The sequence below is a fragment of the Heteronotia binoei genome, chromosome 4, assembly GCF_032191835.1.
Source record: "Heteronotia binoei isolate CCM8104 ecotype False Entrance Well chromosome 4, APGP_CSIRO_Hbin_v1, whole genome shotgun sequence".
Lineage (NCBI taxonomy): Eukaryota > Metazoa > Chordata > Lepidosauria > Squamata > Gekkonidae > Heteronotia > Heteronotia binoei.
The window spans coordinates 24478626-24498441 of record NC_083226.1 but is presented as its reverse complement, the minus strand read 5'-3'; the positions used below and the strand labels follow the sequence as shown (position 1 = coordinate 24498441).

Below are 19816 nucleotides of genomic sequence, written 5' to 3'. Positions count from 1 at the left end.
AGGTAGGTCAATATGATCCTACCATTACAGGAGCAGCGGGGTTGAGGCTGAGAGAGAATGGGTTGTCTGAATTCACTCAGTGAATCTGGGGAAGAGGTGAGATTCAAATCAGGACCCTCCCAGATCATGGCTCATATCTGGTGCAGCAAGTACATATCTCTTGATGTTCTCCAGGACTATTTTTTTCAGTCACGTCATATGCCAAAAGAACCATTTTATCACCCTGACCTAGATAGTCCAGGAAAGTGAGATCTCAGAATCTAAGCAGAGTCAACTATGGCAAGTACTTGGACGGGAGACCTCCTTGGAATAACATTTTAATTGTATTTGTCTGAAATTTTGAAATGGTTGTTAGCCGTCCTGAGTCCGCTTGCGGAGAAGGCGGGGTATAAATGAAAGGTAATAATAAAATAACATAGGCTTTTTTTCAGCTCCCTCCCTGAATATCCTCCAGGCCCCCAGTAGGGGTCAGTCATCATCAGAGGTTGACATGACGTCTAGGTGTGTGCGCACACACGCACGCTACAAAAATACAAAAAAAAAAACCCTTGAAACCATTTTATCAATTTGTTAAACCCCACCCCCCTCTTTATAATACTTCCTTCTCCAAAAGGAGCATCATCCCTGCAGTCCAGCCTGGAGATGGATATTCTTGAGTTCCTTGCAGATCAGCAGAACGTGGGTGCCTAGAAGTGTGAGCTGGATTATGTTCCACTTCTTCAGACCAAGGGTGTGATTGCTTGTCATATTTCTTACCCTTTTTTTAAAAAAAAGAAAAACTGCTAAGGAAGGAAGTATATTTAAAACAGGCAGTCCTTGTGTGTCTCCTTCCTGTCACCGTACTGTTGGAAGTTAAGATTGTAAATTTCTTGGTGCAGTGCCTCTCCTCCTTGCTCTAATCTAGTGTCAGAGGAAGGTCCTTGGAAGAGAAGTGCGGTCGACCTTCCATTGAATTTCTGCCAGTAAACTGTTGAAATCTTGGTTGCAGCACGGAGCGGATCCGACAAAGAAAAACCGAGACGGCAATACCCCTCTCGACTTGGTGAAAGAGGGGGACACCGATATTCAGGATCTCCTGCGAGGTGACGCCGCCCTGCTGGATGCTGCCAAAAAGGGCTGCCTGGCCCGAGTTCAAAAGCTGTGCTTGCCGGAAAACATCAACTGCCGAGACACCCAAGGACGCAATTCCACTCCACTACATCTTGCAGGTACCCAAGTCTTTTATTTTTACAAGTACATTTATTCACAGGGGATCATCTCGGGACAGTTCTACCTAGTGAAAGAATTACAAAATGAGTGCAGCAGGAAGGGAGATTTACAAAAGGAGACCTGTATTTTCAATAAATGCTTGAATGTTCTGTTTATTCCATGTTGATGTTTGCTTCTCTCTGCATAGCTGGCTACAACAATTTGGAAGTTGCTGAATACCTTCTAGAGCACGGTGCAGATGTCAATGCTCAAGACAAAGGAGGGTTAATTCCACTACACAATGCGGCATCTTATGGGGTAGGTACTGGTGTCGTGTCTGTTGGCAGGTCTCAACTTATGATAGGTCTCTTGGTACCAAAGCTGGGATGACTGTCAAATGGGAAACAGGGTTATTCACTTTTCTAAGGTGAATAAATGTTCATTTACCAAGTAGTGATTTCCCTGTGTGTGTCTGCAAGGTGGTTCTCTATGCCATTATGCCAAGGGGCAAATTTAACAAATTTCCACCTAATAGGAAAACTGGGAGGTGGGGGGAACAGTAAAGTTCTCCAAATCTTTTGGCAGAACAGTTCAGCCCACTTTTTAAAAATGATCATGGTCACATCATGGCAAGTTACCTGTCGTTAAATGAACATTGTGTGCTCAAACCCTGAGCCAACTGATACTGAGAGGAGGGAGTGCATAGGGGCCGCTATATCCTGGTGCCTTTCTTCATTAACTGCAATCCACGCGTATTCCAGTTTCTGCAAACCAAGGTGGGACCAAATAAGTTGAGTCTTCCACATCACATTGGGGATATTAAAGAACAGGTACTCCAATCTGCACCTACATCAACTGTCTTGCATAAACTGACTCAATCTACCATGTGCTCTGTTTGTGTATATATTGTGTGTGAGTGTGTGTAGATGCTTCCAGAGAGAGAGAGAGAACACACGGAGATAGATTTTAGAGTGTGTGTGTGTTGTATACTCTCTTGCAAATACGCATGGGAGTCCTTCATACTCTCAGAAATGGCAGTGGTCTTGTTTTTTCTCACCTTTCCTCTGAATTCTGTGGCCTCCCTGCTGCAGGGGCCCCGATGAAATAACTCTGTCATTTATCTTATACCAGCTGGGGGATGTATGGGAGGAGTGGAGGCAACTGATACCACCAACTGCAGAATTAGAGTTTGTTTTTAGACTGTTATTTTGTTTTCTTATATGAATTTGATTTTTACTTTGTATTATTGATTGTTGCTTCCCGCTGAGAGCCTGTTCGGGAAAGGACGGGCTATAAATCAAATATGATAAATAAATAATAATAATAAATACATTTCTGCCTTGCTGCCTTTTTGAAATAATCTTTTTTCCCCCCCCTAGCATGTGGATATAGCAGCTTTGCTGATCAAGTACAATACCTGTGTCAATGCTACTGATAAATGGGCATTTACCCCCCTGCACGAAGCAGCGCAAAAAGGGAGGACGCAGCTGTGTGCTCTGCTTCTGGCTCATGGAGCAGACCCGACAATGAAGAACCAAGAAGGCCAGACGCCTTTGGACCTGGCCACAGTAAGTGACCCTTGAAAAAAGCAGCAGCAAAATGGTCTTTTGAAGTCAGCTTCAATATATTTTGATTGCAAATCCATCGAGAATCAAAAGAGTTAGGTCAGACTTTGGTTGCCGCTTAACGATCACTTTAGCTCCTTAAGTTAAGCTTCGTTGCCTTTGCTTTAAACATTATCGTCATCTTTAAATGCCAACTGTGTGCGCTTGAAATGGCAGCATGTGGGAACCTAAGCGAAGGATCTTTTTTTTCCTCCTGGAAAAAGTTTAATGAGGCAAAGTAGAAGATTTTTTTTTTAAAGGAGGAGCAGATTTTTCTATTGAAAGGTAATTTTCCACCCCCTGAAAATCTCACAGCCATTCCTTTCGGATAGCTTCAAAACGGTGACTCTTGCCCTCGCCTGAATAACCAGGCAGGCCTGATCTTATCAGATCTCAGAAGCTAAGCAGGGCCAGCCCCGGCAAGTATTTGGAGAGGAGACCAACAAGGAATACCAGAGCCAGGAGGCAGAGGCAGGCTATCAAGTCACTTCTCTGAACATCCTCCATGCCCCAGTAGGAGTTGCCAGAGGTCACCATGACTTCCAGGCATAGGCACATACACAAACGCTCACAAAATGTGTGACTCTTAAGGTTTTCAAGTTTGCTGACAAAGCTTGATGCCTCAGTGGGTCACAAGTGGTTGAAGGATAAAGCAGTTTTTAAAACTCTGCCTACTCAGTTTTTGAGAAACAGTTAAACACTGGTTTTAATTAAAAGTTCTTGGCTTTCAGGCAGATGACATCCGGGCCCTGTTGATTGATGCAATGCCTCCCGAGGCCTTGCCGACCTGCTTCAAACCTCAAGCGACCGTGGTCAGCGCCTCGATTATCTCCCCGGCGTCAACGCCCTCCTGTCTGTCGGCTGCCAGCAGCATTGATAACCTTGCCAGCTCTCTGGGGGAACTTGCTGTGGGAGGGGCGTCCAATGCCGGGGATGGAGCAGCAGGCACAGAGAGGAAAGAAGGAGAAGGTAACACCGTGGCACACATGAAGATGCCTAGCTCTGTTGTTATCTTGCCTTTGCCCTGAAAATGTGTGTGTGGCTGTTTCTTTTAAAATGTTGTGAGGTGTGATGTACACAGCATCTGAACAAATGGATATTTCCTCAGAAACAAGTGAAATGCCTTCCTGGATTGCTTCTCCTCCTGTCTGTTTACATTCATGATTTCTGTTTTTTGGAGTCTGTATGAGTGAGAAGAGCCCTGCTGGGTCAGCTCAGAAGTCCATCTGGTCCAACTTCCTGTCTCACACAGTGGCCAGCCAGTTCCTGTGGAGGTCTAACACCAGGCACAGAGGCCAAGGCCTTCCTCTGATATTGCCTCCTGGTGCTGATATCCAGAGGTTTACTGCCTCTGAACATGGAGATCCCCTTTAGAGAGATGTATGTGCCCATTTCTTGCACAGGGGAGCTTGACCGGAGAAAGGAGTGCTTTATGGAAGCCTGCAGTGCTTTCTGCTAACACCAGTGTTCCCTCTAAGCTGAGTTAGCGTGAGCTAGCTCACAGATTTTTAGCCTCCAGCTCACACATTTTTTGTCCAGAGCACGATACTTTATGCTGTAGCTCACAACTTTAATACCAGTAGCTCACAAAGTAGAATTTTTGCTCACAAGACTCTGCAGCTTAGAGGGAACATCGGCTAACACCACAAGTGGTCCTCTCGTATAAAGAATGTATAACTTCACAAGGTGGTGCTGATGGAAGAACTTGTAGCAGCTTCTTGTGCAGTGGTTAGAAATACCATTTTGTGGAAGCAGCTACTACATCATCTTCAAGCAACCTTCTGAGTTGTGCCGCATGTACATAATGACTCAGTTCAGTCATAACATAGAACCATGTTTTCTTTTTAAGTAAAGCTAGTCTATGCAACCAGGATTCAGCTTGCAGACGAACACTCAAATCCTGGTTCAGCTTGGCAGGTGTTGGTTTCATTTCCTTTTCTTTGTTGCCTGGGAAGGCCTCGCCAAAGAGAAAGCCCAGATGTCTCCATTCTGACATCACGCTAAACCAGAGCTAAGACTAATTTGCAGTTAATAAGCTAACTTCTGATTCTGGTTTGCTGGAACCTAACTAATAGATCAGCATGGCTAGCCATGTAGCAGTAGAACAAAGCAAGAATCCAGTGGCACCTTAAAGACTAACAAATTTGTGGCAGGCTAGAAGCTTTTGAGGGTCCCTGTTCTTTGCTTCAGATAACAGGTGTCTGAAGAAGTGAGCAGTGATCATGCAAGCTCCTGCCCTGCCACAAATTTTCTTAGTCTTTAAGGTGCTGCTGAACTGCAACTAACCATAGTTAATGGAGCGGTTTGTATTTAGAAAATTGCACTAGCCGCATGACATCCGACCTTGATCCACTTGAAGTGTACCCAAAACTGTTATGCAGCAAGAGAGATTCTGGGTGTGTTGTTAGTTATTGCAAGATGCATTATATGTCATTGAACTGAAAGACACATTTAGCAGAAATGTATCCAGTCTTCCTCTGCCTTCCTTCCTGGCCCTGTCCTACATTGCTCTCAGGGTTTGCTTTGGTTTTCATTAAGCTGAAAGGCAGCGGGGATGAGTAAACCTTGGCTTTAATATTGCACAAGACGCCACAGGCAGGCAGGGAGCCCCGTGGAGAGCTGTGAGTGGAAATCGAAGCTTGGTAGATTTGATAAGTGCTGGAAGCTCCCCTCGAAGTAAGAGACAGGTGTGTTTCTCTTAACTGCAGTTGTTGGTCTTGATATGAACATCAGCCAGTTCCTGAAAAGCCTGGGTCTGGAACATCTTCGGGATATCTTTGAGACAGAGCAGGTAAGCGGGTCATGTTTATGTATTGCAGATTTTTCATATTGCATGGAACGATCTGAAATATTGGCTGGGATTCGAAGAGCCGTGTGTGCAGATAGTTCCCCATACCTGGGGATTGGGGGGTTTAGGCACGAACATGATGCAAACAGCAGAATCGCATTCAGCATGGCAGAGGGATGGGCATCTGAAGGCAAATGGCCTGTTCAAGGGCACAAATAAAATAAGAGCAACTCTTTGGTATCCCAGGCATTGATTGATTTTTTAAAAAAAATTTAAATACTTTTTGCAAGGCTTATAAATGTGGTGTTGGCCATAGTAGAACAGCTGTGAGTACTGGAAGCTGTTTAATTTGAGAGAGATCTTTCACCAATACTTTTGAGCAGATTCCCTTGTTCTGTACTCCTCAGGGGACAGATACCCTCTTCTGTAAATCTGCTTAAAGATAAACCAGGTGGTTACATAGAATAACTTCATTAGGTGTGCGACTTCCTTCCTGCACTGTTAGCTTATTTTGCACTGTAAACATTTCATTTTCATCTGCCTTGCTCTCAAGAGGATCTCTTCCCAGTGCCACACTCCAGCTAATGGCTCAGTCCCAACCATCTTTGGTTTCGGGAAATGACCACTTGCAATCACAGAGGCCTTTTGTTCCTCCACTTTCCTGTGCATTTCCTTTCTCAGCTCCTTAATTCCCTTTTTGGAGATTGTACGAAAGACTTCCGTATCTTGAAACTCGCTGAAGAACACAAGAACCCTGCTGGCTCAGAGCAGTGGTCCATCTAATCCAGCATCCTGTTGCACTCAATGGCCAACCCATTGCTTCAACAGGACGTAGAGGACATGGCCGTCCCTGGTTTTGCATAGCAACACTGGGATTCAGAGGCTTGCTGCCTCCAGATGCAGAGGTTCCAGTTAGTCACCATGGCTAGTATCCCCTGATGGAGCTCTTCTTCATGAATCTAACATTCTGCTTTCACTGCCGTAAGCTTACATGGCACATGAACCAAAAAGAGATGTCCTCTGCCCAGTGGAGCCAGCTTCTTAAAATTTGGCTGGGTCAGAGAGGCAAAAAGGGGGAAAGGCGAAAAGGCAGAAGAAAGGGTTGCAGAGATCAGTGCATCAGTATGCTTATTAATTGGTTTAACTTACCTCGCCGTCTTTCCACAACACAAAGCTACTCATGTAACATACCTTTGTATTTCTTTTGTTAACATACCTACACACTTTTCTTTTTCTTTTTGTTATCCCCCTGCAATTCAGATTAGCTTGGATGTACTGGCTGACATGGGACACGAAGAGCTGAAAGAGATCGGTATCAATGCCTATGGGCATCGTCATAAGTTAATAAAAGGTGTAGAGAGACTTCTGGGGGGGCAGCAAGGTGAGTATACTTAAGTGGTTTGCGGTAAAAAGCAGTCTGAGAGCTTCAGCCCCCCCCCCCCCAAATCCTTTTTATATACTAGAGAAATCTTTCAGGAAGGGCCTGAAGGAGGGGATGACTTATGCGAGGCATTGATTGGATTTTTTCCCCCTTTTTAATTCAGTTCGTTTTTATAGCTGGCCCTGTTAGCAGAACCTCAGGGTGTGATGCTGCAGTTTGTCTTAACTGAGATGGATTCCTTTTCCCAAAGAACTGGCAGTTGTAAATAGTTGGACTCGGGGGCAATAAAGAACGGAGAACAAAGACCAAATTGGAAAACCTCGCATAAATACGACAGGCTGTTATCTAGACACCTGGGGTCATTCTCCCTGTTCTGCCTTGCATCTAGTTAATGCCCGGGCCACATTCTCTCACCTCTGCTTCCCTGGCAGCATCGTTTTCCTCCCCCGCTGCGGAAGCAGTTCTGCAGCCCCAAGCAGCCATCCTTCCCATCTCCCTGTGGAAGGCTTACTCGTAATTTCATAATTGGGGCCACCATTGTGTACGCCAGCTCAGATCTTGTGGGATTACTATGAGAATAGAAGGACTCACAACATGCACTTAACGGTGGAACACAAATTGAGTTGCAATTCAGCTGCTTTTTTTTTAGAGACTTCTCTTGGTTTGGTGTACTCTTCAATGCCGCGGTTATTTAAAAGTGGACATTATCCAGTCAAAAAAGACAGTTTAGGATTTATTGTGCTCTGAGTGATGTCCACAAGGAGAATGCGCAGATCCTAATATCGTGGGAACCTTTGCTTTTTCAGGCTCCAATCCTTATTTGACTTTTCACTGTGCAAGCCAGGGGACGATCCTTATAGATCTGGCGCCTGATGACAAAGAGTATCAATCTGTGGAAGAAGAGGTAAATGCTGAACACACATGTGTATCAAAACTGGGATACTTCCAGTTGAAATCTGGTAGACAGGTCATTTGAATTGCTTGATTCAAATGGGGTCATTGTGCTGTTTGTCAGCAAAACCCCCCAAAAGGCACTCCAGAGACCAAAGAATTGGTTAAAAGGCCATGGTACACAAGCAGTAGTAGTAGTTTACTGTATATAACCATTGGCCATCACAAATTTGATAAAACCACAGGAACCATAAACAGATAAAACTTTTGTGGTTAAAACATATCAAGCTATAGTATCTAAAAAGCTGCTCCTTTCAGTACCACCTTAGACCTTATCTTCTATGCTGCAAAGGCAAAAAAGGGAACTCTGTAAGAGAAGTATGTATCAGTATCAGATAACAGAAATACAGGCTTTTCAGTGTCTGAATATAGGTTTATGGTGGGTAAAAAGAAGTATATTCATGACATTACACAGAAGCAAGTTTAACCTAGTTAGCAGCTTGACCTAGACTTGCTGCATCTCTTTCGGCACCATCCTTCTCACTGCTGGCTGGCATGTCTTCTTTTCTATGCATGTAAAACTCTGTTCAAAACCCTGTGTGGCACGAAGCATCTTTGGAGGTGCTTTTGGGGGGAAAGGTGTGGAGAAATTTAAGCACACAGCTTTTTTAATCCCAGTAGACCCCTCCTATTGCAGCTTTTTAAAAGGACCACCTGTCTACCATTTGCGGAGTATCTGCTGTGGTCCTCTAGACTCCAAGAGCATCTTGGAAGAAGTCCTCAGGGAAATCCACTTACCCCCGAGAGAGGCAAAACCATGCCTGCATCGCAGCTCATGCACCAAAGGGAATAGCGGAACTTGGCACTTGTATTCTTCTGGTCCAGGAAACCCTGCTAAGCTTCCCACTGTTTGCCCCCCTGGGGCCGGGTTAAGAGCAAGCAGTAAGCTGTTGGCAGTGGAGGACTCCTCCCACATCCCACCGCCAGGGCTTTTTTGGCAGACAAGGTCCAGCAGGAACTCATTTACATATTATTCAACACCCCTGACATCACCATTGTTTCACAGGGCTTTTTTATTTAAAAAAAAGGCCCATCAGGAACTCATTTTCATAGTAGGCCACACCCCCTGATGCCAAGCTAGTCGGAGCTGCATTCTTGTGCGTTCCTGTTCAGAAAAAGCCTTCCCCCCCCCCCACCGCCAGTTAATGGCAAAAGGGCTTTGAAAGAAGAATTTAAAAATGACGATACCTGCTTTGTATGTTGCTGAGTGAAGATATCCCAAATAATCGTGTCTTGTTCTCTGCTCCTTGCTATATTAATGCCGGGCAATGATTATTTTGTTTTACTTCAGTTATACCCCACCTTCCCCCCCATGGGGATACAGAGTGGCTTACATTGCTTTCCTTCATTGTATTGTTACAACAACCCTGTGAGGTAGGTTAGGCTTGTTGGTGTGCCTGGCCCAGGGTCACCCCAGCAGGCTTTTGTGGTAGAGCAGAAATTTGAACCTGGGCCTCCGTGATCCTCATTGGATGCTCTTACTGGGAGCATGGGAAAGCTCCTTTTATTCTAACCTAAAGATCTGAGTGCATCACGACAGACCAAAGCATCCCTAGCTCCCTGTATCTTTATTAGAAAGAAATGTAGAAGATGCTGCCTTCATCATTCCCGTAACTGCCACCTTCCTCGGATGAGGAGGAAGCTGGGCAAGTTCCTTTTTGCCCTCTTTTTTTCTCCTGATGTCATGGGATGAAAAAAGCCATAGGTGTGAGAGAAGAGTGGTGTGTCCCTTTCTTGCTGCAGCTTGTGTTTCCTCCCAGCCCTACCAGGCCTGCAGTACAGCGCCCGGTTTATTTGAGTTGTCGGGTTCTTGACATGTGTCTGTCCGTACCGTTGACAGATGCAGAGCACCATCAGAGAACACCGAGATGGTGGCAACGCTGGAGGGATCTTCAACAGATATCACGTCATCAGGGTGAGCATCCAGGGATCTTGGAACCTCACTGTGGGAATGAACGTTGCTAACTTGACTGATAAGCGTGTCTCTGCCTGGCAAAGGGGGGCGGGCGGCCTTGAATCCTTGTGGGGTGAAAAACAGGATGCAAGTTTTTCAACAAGTAAATTGTTCTCCTTGAGATCAGGTGGTCTTTCCCTGGATTCTTTCTGCTTGGGCATAAAACTTAAAACAGAGCAACTGGATAAGAGCATGTTCACCTTTAGGTACTTTGGATGGTTTTCATTTGAACAGCAGCTTTGGTGTTCTTGTGTTACTTTTTTAACACAGATAATTTTTAGGCTTCTTGTAGAGCAAGGGAGTGTAGGTATCGGTTTCAGTCATTCATTCGAAAGACTGCTGTCCTTCCAGTTCAGAGTCTAGTTCAATGCCCAAGAGGTGTCTGCTCCACAGTCCACTTTGCCAAGCAGTTGCTCCTGGTAAGTCTACAGAGGCAAAACACTTATAGAAGCAATGGCATCTGGTGCAGCTCCAAAAATATTTCAGGCAAATCTTTGGACCCCTCAGGATTGAAGGAAAGAATAACTATTCACTACGAAGGTCAGGACTAGGGGTGGGCACGATTCAAAGCACGAATTGTGATTTGTACTCAAAATAGCTGATTTGTGGTTCATTCAAATTCGGTTCAGGTACCCATGCTGTGCATGACTCGCAAAATGAAGTGGGTTGTTTTTAGGGCGGTTCATCGGTGCTGTTATTGGGGGGGTTCCTCCTCACACATCATGACGTGCCTGGCGTGATGACATCACCTGCAAATGACGCCACGCCACGCCCAGGCATACCATCCCAGCAAACATGCCCAGTGCAATGACATCACTCCTGACACGCTGGTGCTTTCTATCCCTCTTGGGGCCCATTTCACACCTTCCTGAGCCAAATGAAGCAACGAACCGTGATTCATCCAGAAAATCAGAAAGCACGAACTGAACCACCAAAGTGGGCGAACACCCACAAACCTTAGTCAGGACACACCAGGGGGCTTACTGTATCTGTCTGCATCATCCTGAAATGAGAGAGTTTTCAGTGGTACCCCCTTCTTCTCCAGCCTAAAAACATCACCAGTAGGCTTTCTGGCCCAGCAACAGGTTGTTTTGATGCCATGTTTTCTTCTTTCCCAAGAGAAAAGTGGCTACTTGTACCCCTGAATTATAGCGAGCAGTTCTGAATATTGAAACAATCTGTTAATCCAGCAACAGTTAAAATTCTCCTTAAATTGATGCCACTTATATGACCTTGTCATGTCCTTAATCCATTTGATTTCATGCTTCATGTAGTTAATCTGGATACTTTGCGTAGGTTTTGTATTTTAACTCCTGAATGTGCCATAACTTCTGCTGTTTGTAAGGTACATCTTAGAGCTTTGGTGAGCTTGCAGATGGTAACAAGAACTTCAGTTCTTTTGGACTTTTTTGCTTGCAATCTTCAGCAGTGTTACTTTTTTCTTATAAAAATAATTTGCACATTTTAAAATTGGCTTGTTTAAATGGAAACATTTTCCCAGGAGCTCTTTTGTTTGCTTCAGTTAGTATGTATCTTTTATGTTTCCCCTTTTTATAGATTCAGAAAGTAGTGAATAAGAAACTAAGGGAGAGATTCTGTCACCGGCAGAAGGAAGTGTCTGAAGAAAACCATAACCATCACAATGAGCGCATGCTCTTTCATGGTGAGGAAGTAAAACTGATTCCCTCCCCCCGCCCTTCCCCCATGCACACCAATTACATTGTTCCTTGATTGTCTCTTCTGTCCCAGGGATATGTACGGATAGATTCTTGTTCTTGGATCGATTTGGATTTTTGTCCTTGGATTGATACCTCCACCCTGGTCACATTGAATGAGAAAGTGATAGAATGTGGGAAAGAGTAGGGAGCGCAGTCCAGCAGCCACAGGGAGAGGATTCAGGCAGAGGTTATAGGAAATATTCCTAGGCAGCAGTAGATGATGATGTTGAAAGGGATCAGGCTTTACTCTTAGGTCACCTGCTCAAGGGCGTCCCACCTCATATGTTCACGAGAGACTCCATTGGAGAAGGGAACTTGTTGAGCATCAGCACCAGCTGTACAGTCCGATCTTTTCCATTGAGTGCTTCCCAGGCAGATTGCCTTGAAGTCTTTCCAAAACGGAAATATTCTCAACTTCACAACTAATACAGGAGAATAAATACAACAGCACCTTTTGATGATGCCCAGCAGCAAAGGGCAACTCTCCCCAGGTGGTCTGCTTTGGCTTCTCCTGTGAATTCAGTAAGGTTGGAGGGAAGTGAGGGGCGCAGGCTTTTTTCCTAAGGATCGTGTGGCCTGACCACTGTGGCCCAGGCTAGCCCGATCTCATCCAGTCTCAGAAGCTGAGAGGGCCAGCCCAGGTTAGTACTTGACTGGGATGCCGCCAAGGAAGCCCAAGGTCCTGAGGCAGCAGCAAAGAACCTCTGTGGTCACTGTAAGCCAGCCGTGACTTGACGGCGCGTCATACACACAAGGATCATGTACTAAACATATGAAGCTGCTGAATCAGACCTTTGGTCCATCAAAGTCAGTATTGTCTACTCACACTGGCAGCGGCTTTCCAGGGTCTCAAGCTGAGGTTTTTCACGCCTATTTGCCTGGACCCTTTTTAGTTGGAGATGCTGGGGATTGAACCTGGGACCTTCTGCTTACCAAGCAGATGCTCTACCACTGAGCCACCGTCCCTCCCATACTGAGAAACATGTTGATCCTCTAAAGCTTAACTGTCTGTTGCTTTCAGCCCCTGGGTGTTGATGGTGGTGGATTTCCTGTGCTGCGTGCAGAAAGTGAGCTGTGTTTGCATTCTGTCCTAGGGTCCCCTTTTATTAATGCCATTATCCACAAAGGATTTGACGAGAGACACGCCTACATCGGAGGGATGTTTGGTGCCGGGATTTACTTTGCGGAGAATTCCTCTAAAAGTAACCAGTATGTGTACGGGATTGGGGGCGGCACCGGCTGCCCCACACACAAAGACAGATCCTGCTACATCTGCCACAGGTGGGTTTCTGGGGAGCCCTGTCACTAGGCCTCCTGACGGCGACGACTGTTGGTCAAGATGAAAATGCAACTCTCCTTGTCAGCTTGAAGCTGCAGGAGTGAAAACCCAGGAGACTTTCTGTCCTTGTAGACTTGTAGCAAAGAAGCCATCCCAGAGCGACTCTGGTCTCCGTGCTGAGCAAACAAGCAAGCAAACAAACAAAAAACCTTGTTCTTTTTTAAAATTATCTTTGGATCCATTATTCCTTATTGACAGGGCTTTTTTTGTAGCAGGAACTCCACTCCTTTGCATATTAGGCCACACACCCCTGATGTAGCCAATCCTCCAAGAACTTACTGTAGGCCCTGTAAGCTCCAGGAGGATTGGCTACATCAGGGGTGTGTGGCCTAATATGCAAAGGAGTGGAGTTCCTGCTACAAAAAAAGCCTTGCTTGTTGATATCCCCCGTTTCAGTGCTGGCATTCTCAACGCAGCTCTTCCCTCTCCTCACTGTTGCTGAGTGAATGCTGGAGCCTTACCCCTTCCTCCCAGGGCAAGAGGCGTTACTGTGTAGAGAGCCAAGCAGGAAGGAGAGCCAGGTGCTCCTCTGCCACTGGTGCTGCCGGGTAGGAGTTGAATGTATAGCTGCCCTGGTCTCTGTGGCTTGAGTCATTCGATAGCCAGAGGCTTTGCTTAGTCATCAGATCCCTTGTGTGCTTTTGGGGGCCTGTCTATGATCTGGTTTCTCTCTTTCCCATTGATCTCTCACGGGGAGAATTTCAGCTTTGTCACTGCAGTAAAAATTGCCATGAATGAAGTAGACTCAGTACAGGATTTAAGGCGGGGGGGACTACTTGTGTGTTTGTCCCAACAATGACTGCCTGCCATAGAAAACAACTCTTGCATTATAAAAGCTTTCTTAAGGATGTTATCCCAAAAAATCCAGCTTCTCATTTATCCCAGTTATTAAGTAATGCTTGCTGCATGTGAGATTACTTTCTGTCTCTCTCCCCCCCCCCCTTCCTGTTTTTTAGACAAATGCTTTTTTGTCGCGTCACGCTGGGAAAATCCTTCTTACAGTTTAGCACCATGAAAATGGCGCATGCCCCTCCTGGGCACCACTCCGTGATTGGCAGGCCGAGCGTCAATGGACTGGCCTACGCGGAGTACGTCATCTACAGAGGAGAGCAGGTGGGTGGCTTCTAAAAGCAACGCGCAGGTTGTCATGTTGGCGGAGCTTGGCAATGTATGTGAGAAATGACTCTGCGTGGCTAGAGCGTCAAACCGGAGGTTGCTTTGTGCTTTGCATAACAACTCCGGCAGCTCCCCTGAACCATAGCACAGTGTGCGGAGGATGCACACTGATCCCACACCGCCTGTGGAGAGCGAGATGTGCATGGTTATTGCATGGTGCATGGTGTGTCTTATAGTCCACCCCTGGTGCGGCAGGCAGCATTGTTGTGCATTTCTCAGAGCAAACGTTTGTTACGTATCAATGTATGGTGCTGCTCTGTTTTTAATTCTCGGTGCACTGAAAAGCTAGCCTCTGGTACGTCTTCATGTTGACGGCAAAGTAACGAGATCAAAGGGAATCACAGTATGACTAAGTAACACATCAAACAAACACTGTGACAAAAAAAAATCAACACCAATTTAGAAATTAGAAATAGTAATATAATAACTCCTTCCCCCCCCTTCCCCCGGGAATGTTTGACTGGCAAATGTGATAAAGCCAGTGCCTGTTTACTCTCTGTGGCTAAGCTAGGCCGGGTGTGTCACTCAGACGGGCAGCGACCAGCTCTTTCCATCCAGCATGTGAAGAGGCTTCGTTTCCTCTTTCTCACGCAGGGTGTTGCCTTCCAAAAGCAGCAGTGTTTGTTGACCTATCACATTTATGCAGAGCCTTTTTTTTCCCCTGCAGGAAAAGCCCAGCAGGAACTCATTTGCACATTAGGCCACGCCCCCTGGCCGCACCATTGTCTCATGCAGGACTTTTCTGTAGGGAAACCTGGCAGGAACTCATTTGCATGTTAGGCCACACAACCCTGGTGCCAAGCCAGCCAGAGCTGCAGCCCTGCATTTGTGTATTTATTACCCTACCAGAGTGTTGCAAAGCAAGGCCCAAGGTGGCTTCCCATTTAAAATATATATATTGAAGAAACTATTTTAAATGCAGTAAACAGCTCTAAAATGGTGGTGTGGATCGAGTGATTAATAATCCCTCCCACTCACCCGAGGCAGAAGTTTCTTCAGGGCCTCAGGCACGGAGGAGGGCAAAGCCTGATTTCCTGGCCTCCCTTGGCTTGACTGGAGCTCTCTTTCTCCCTCTGGTCCTGCTTTTTCTGGCCCAGGGTCCATATGCTGCCAGCCTCCTCTAAAGGGTAGAGGCTGTCTGGCTTCCCCCAGAATGGGACTTTCTCAAGAGCCCCCTGCATGCTCTTCTTTGCCTTCTGGCCATCTTTTCTCTGTCCTTTCCCGCCAACGTAAGAACCTGCTTTATACAGTATCAGACCATTGGTCCATCAAGGTCTGTTTCATCTGAGTGGCAGCTGCTCTCCAGGGTGGTCGCTGGAAGTCTCTGATCCTTTTACCTGGAGATGCCAGGGATTGAACTTGGCACCTTCTGTGTGCTTTCCCACTGAGCCATACTCCCCTGCCCTGCTTCTTAGTTAGAGATTGCTCTGAAGCACAGAGGAAGGGTGAGGAAGGACAATTGCTTTTGTAAGGTAGCCCCTCCTTCCAAGTTTGGACCACTTAGGTGAGCAGCTGCTTCCGTATCTGTTAACAGACCACACAGCTTTCTCCTGCTGCTCCAGGCCCACCGTTGTGAGCAGGAAGTCCATAAGGATTTCCCCCCACCCAAGCAGCCACCTTCATGAAGGACAGGTTGGGATAGAGCCTTGGCTCCCAGACATGGCACATGGGAGAGCTCTGTCTTTTTCAGTTCCTTTCTGGAGAAGAGCCTATTCCCTGTATCTTCCTTGGCTGGCCCACTTACAGAGTGTGCCTGTAAGACAAATCACCTGAAGAGGGCTCTGTTATTTTCTAGGAAGAACAGCACTAGGCAGGCTTCTGGGGAATGGAAGGGACTGGTAGCAAGTGTGAAAGTGGTCTGGAATGTTTCTCTTTGCTTTCCGAAGCCTTCTGCACAATAGGTTGATCAATCATTAGGAGGCAATCAATCATTAGGAGGCCTTGTGGCAAGCTGTGATAGATCAAGGGCCCCTGGACATTTTGAGCCTCCATCACCTTTTGGGAGTCTAATGTGGTGTGGGTGGGTAGCACAGGTATAAAATGGCTGCCACAAAATGGCTTCCACAGGAGGTGGAGCCAGCCACGTAATGGGTGGTGCAGCACACCTTCAGTCACATAGTAAAGATCCTTGTGATGCGGTGGCCACTGCCACCAAAGCAGTATTTTTAAAAACCTTCACAGCTGGTCAGAAGCCTTTCTGGGCCCTGCCTGCTTTCTAAAAACACTTAGATGCCATCAAAGACAAGGCACAAGCGATAGATGTTTTTACAGGCCCGTTCATTTGGAATTATCTCCTTATTCTCAGGCTTACCCCGAGTACCTGATCACCTACCAAATCATGAAGCCAGACACCCCTTCGCAGACAGCAACGGCCGCGGAGCAGAAAACCTAGTAAATGCTGAACCAGCGAAGCAAATTCCAGGGCTTCTGTAACTTATGGACTGGATGGATGACGTCAGCCTCAAAACATCAACATTGTATAAAGTTCTCGTCTTTCCCCCCCACCACCTCTGCCCCCAGACTAACCTGTATGTGTTTTATAAAGTATTGCTCTATAAGTAGAATGAGTAACTGATGTGTGCTCAGTTGCAACTATTCCTTTTGAGGAAATGTTTACAAAGGTTTGCCTTTTAACAACATATCTCAGGCTAATCCCCACCCGCACCCTGCCATTGCCACGTGTAAGAAATCCCGTCGCTTCAGTCTGGGTGTTTGGGAACATTATTTAACTAGCAGGGCTACGTCATAACCATGGTTTTTTTTTTAATTTGTGTTCCTCGGCTTCCAATGCCACTGCCCTGGCAATAACGATGCGCAGAGCTTGCGTTTGCAACCCGTGCCACCTTCTCAACATTCAAAGTTAGACAACTAAGGACTTCTTTAAAAACATATTTATTTTCCTTTTTTTTGGTTTGTTATTATGAACATGAGCCAGGCCCTTCTTGAGGACGTTTTTTGCACAAAGTCACATTGACTAAAATCAATTAACAATGCAATGGGTGGGGGTTTTTCTTACTTTTAGTCCAGGAAGGTGTTAGCTAAGTCTTTTGTCTGGGATTTCTTTTTTTTGCACTTTCACTGAACTCTCCTTTTTTTTTTTTACTCTGTCACTAGCAGCTACGTCTAGGCTTGGGAGTGTCTCCCTTTTCTGCTGAGCTCTTGAGTGTTCACGTACCAGCCGCCCAGTAAGCTGCTTGAAACGCGCTCTGCTTTCTGCCGGCTAATGTCACATTTCTCTCGGCTTGGCTTCGCGAACGAAGATTTAAGAAGGGTGCAATGTCACATTAACCTCTCGTTAACAGACTGGTTCGTAAGTGTGATTTCAAGCAGGGTACCAAGTAGAAATGTTTCGCTCCGTTAAATGCAAGAGGAACTTTGGGAAGAGGTGTTTAGGAGTCGGTGAATCGACCAGATGCCCAGGGGTGTGGAGGGTTTGTTCTGGATGTGGGTTTTCTCCCAAGAGAGAGAACAGGAGTGGGCTTCAGACATGGACACTCCTTCAGCCGCCCCTCCCCTTATTCTCCTCGTCCTGTTCCCCCCTTCCCTTTAATTACAGAGAGAAGTGAATGGGTGACACCTTTGAGAGTTTAAACAGAATGTCTGTTTGCCCACTCCTCCTGACTGCAATGAGCAGCAGGGGACAAAGGCTGGGAGCCTGCTTCCAGTCCTTCCCCAGGAGCGTTCCTAGAGGGGAAATCACTTCCACCAAGGGGTAGCTAGGGCATGAAAAGCTGACCAGTGAAATAAGCTCACTTCAGGCCCTTCCGTTTTTACTCCAGCTCTTTTAATAATTATCCTGTTGTCACATGCTGGCTTTTCATAGCGATCTGCTGAGCGGAAGCCAGTACCCTTTCCCTCCAGTGCAAAACGGTTTTTAAACACTCGTGGCTTGTCTTTGTCTTATTCCAGAAGGCTGCTAGTTAAATCCTTTGCTAAATCTCCCCGCCCCCCATTTTGGTTGTATGAAAAGAAGCCACTTCTCTAGAACCACCTAGTATAACTCGAAGGTCTAATAATAAAAACTAAATGTTTCCAAGAAAAGCAACAGGGATTTTTTTTAAAAAAATAATGCCGTAGTTGGGGGAGGGGCTATGGGGGGGGTAGTTGAAAGTCAAGCCATCCTTGAGGTTTATAAACCAGATGTGTAATAAAGAGATTGCAAAGTTTATTGTTAAGACAGAACCTTGCAAAACTTCTGGTCTTCGGGTCAACCCACAGAGTCCAACTGTGTAAATTACATCTCCTCTGCCAAGATTTTTTTTGTTGTCGTCATTCCTGGAGAGTAAAAATAGCCTGCCCTTGTGTTTATTTTACAAAATATGCCGGCATCTACTTGGAAATGAGGCAAAAAAAAATTGTCTGTTTATACAGCAGACACAGAAACAAAACCCAAAGAACTCTCCCGAAAAACGGTTTCCTGCCAAAGATAATCATGTAGGCGTCTAACCCTCGCCTGTGCTAGATGCTTGATTCTAGCTCGCCAAGAGGGTTCTCAGCAGCATAGAGAGGACGGATGAGATGAGTTCTTATCCTTTTTGCTGATGTTGCTCATGGTCACTCGATGTAGCGGCGTTCACTGGCGCATCTTTTAAAGCTTTGGAGACCAAAGCTTCCGGGTCTCTCCTTGAAATAAATAAATGTTGAAGTTGGGAAGGTGTGGTTGGGGCTAGATGAACATTAGTCGAATTTTTTCTTGTTTTTAAGCACAGCTTGGGGAAGGATTTGCACAGCCCCAGCAGTATGGCAGGCAGATGGGGAAAGTCAACATTCCTTGCCTGCTTCATGCAGCTGTTAATTGGAACCCAGCTGTTCTCTCCATAGGTCAGCTGGATGGGTGGCTTAGGTGTGGGAGTTCATGTCTCAAAATGGAGAACTCTCCTGACTTTAGGGTTGTCGCTCGCTTCTAGTGTGCTGGGGGGAACTGATGGCTGTGTCTAGATTTCATCCCAAATCCTAAACTCCCAGAATCTGAGACTGCAGCCCTATTCTTTTTAAACTGCCAGTGTTGTGTAACTGATGTTTTTGTGCAGAGTAAAAGGTGCTGTGCGAGGAGATCCATTTGCCCAAGTGACTTTTGTCTTGTACTGTGGTACTTTTGATTCTGTCCTGGTCAGACTCCGAAAAATGTGTGTGAATGTCCTGTCTGCTCCAGAGTCCTTCAGAGATTCCAGATGCCTAAACATGGGTCTAACAGAAGAATAACCGTCTCCTTTAGAGTTCCAAACCTGCCACCTTGCTCTTGAGGAGCTGGTGTTGCTGAAAAGAGAACTTCCGCATCTAAATATTAAACACAGTTACTTGGAAATAAGCTCCGTAGTAATAACTTCCGTAGAAATTCTCATTTGTTACATTCCAAGGACAGGAGGGTAAGAGCATCAGAACCAAAGGCCAAAGTAACAAAGGCTTTGCTGTATCTACTTAAGCATGGTATATTTTGGTTGCCTGCTTCCACTTTCCAGACCAGCCAGAGAGATTGCCTATTCAACTCAAGAGAGTTCAGCCAAAAGTAGTTACGGCCTTTGTCTCAAGAATTCAAGACTCATGTGGGCACCTTCAAAATAGAATATCAAAATAGCATCGCATTAGGTTGATGCAGGGGTTCTCTTTTGAAAATCTATTATTGGTAACATACTCAACTGTTGTGGCTACTGCATGCCTTCAGCAGTAAAATGAAGCCTGCTGCAGACTTCATGCAGCATAGCGGGCATGGCCCTCAC

The 19816-nt window shown here is 45.9% G+C and overlaps 1 protein-coding gene across 1 annotated transcript in view; it reads left to right on the top strand.

Annotated features, from left to right (window-relative positions):
- Positions 1-16663, top strand: part of TNKS (tankyrase) — a 116963-nt gene extending 100300 nt beyond the window's left edge. Inside the window, exons 16-27 of the mRNA XM_060236955.1 lie at positions 989-1208; positions 1397-1506; positions 2568-2756; positions 3524-3761; positions 5501-5583; positions 6841-6961; positions 7768-7865; positions 9753-9827; positions 11424-11529; positions 12679-12865; positions 13880-14036; positions 16405-16663. Of these exons, the coding sequence (XP_060092938.1) occupies positions 989-1208; positions 1397-1506; positions 2568-2756; positions 3524-3761; positions 5501-5583; positions 6841-6961; positions 7768-7865; positions 9753-9827; positions 11424-11529; positions 12679-12865; positions 13880-14036; positions 16405-16491 (1671 nt within the window). The 3' untranslated portion in view covers positions 16492-16663. The remainder of the gene's footprint in view (positions 1-988; positions 1209-1396; positions 1507-2567; positions 2757-3523; positions 3762-5500; positions 5584-6840; positions 6962-7767; positions 7866-9752; positions 9828-11423; positions 11530-12678; positions 12866-13879; positions 14037-16404) is intronic.
- Positions 16664-19816: the final 3153 nt, after the last annotated feature.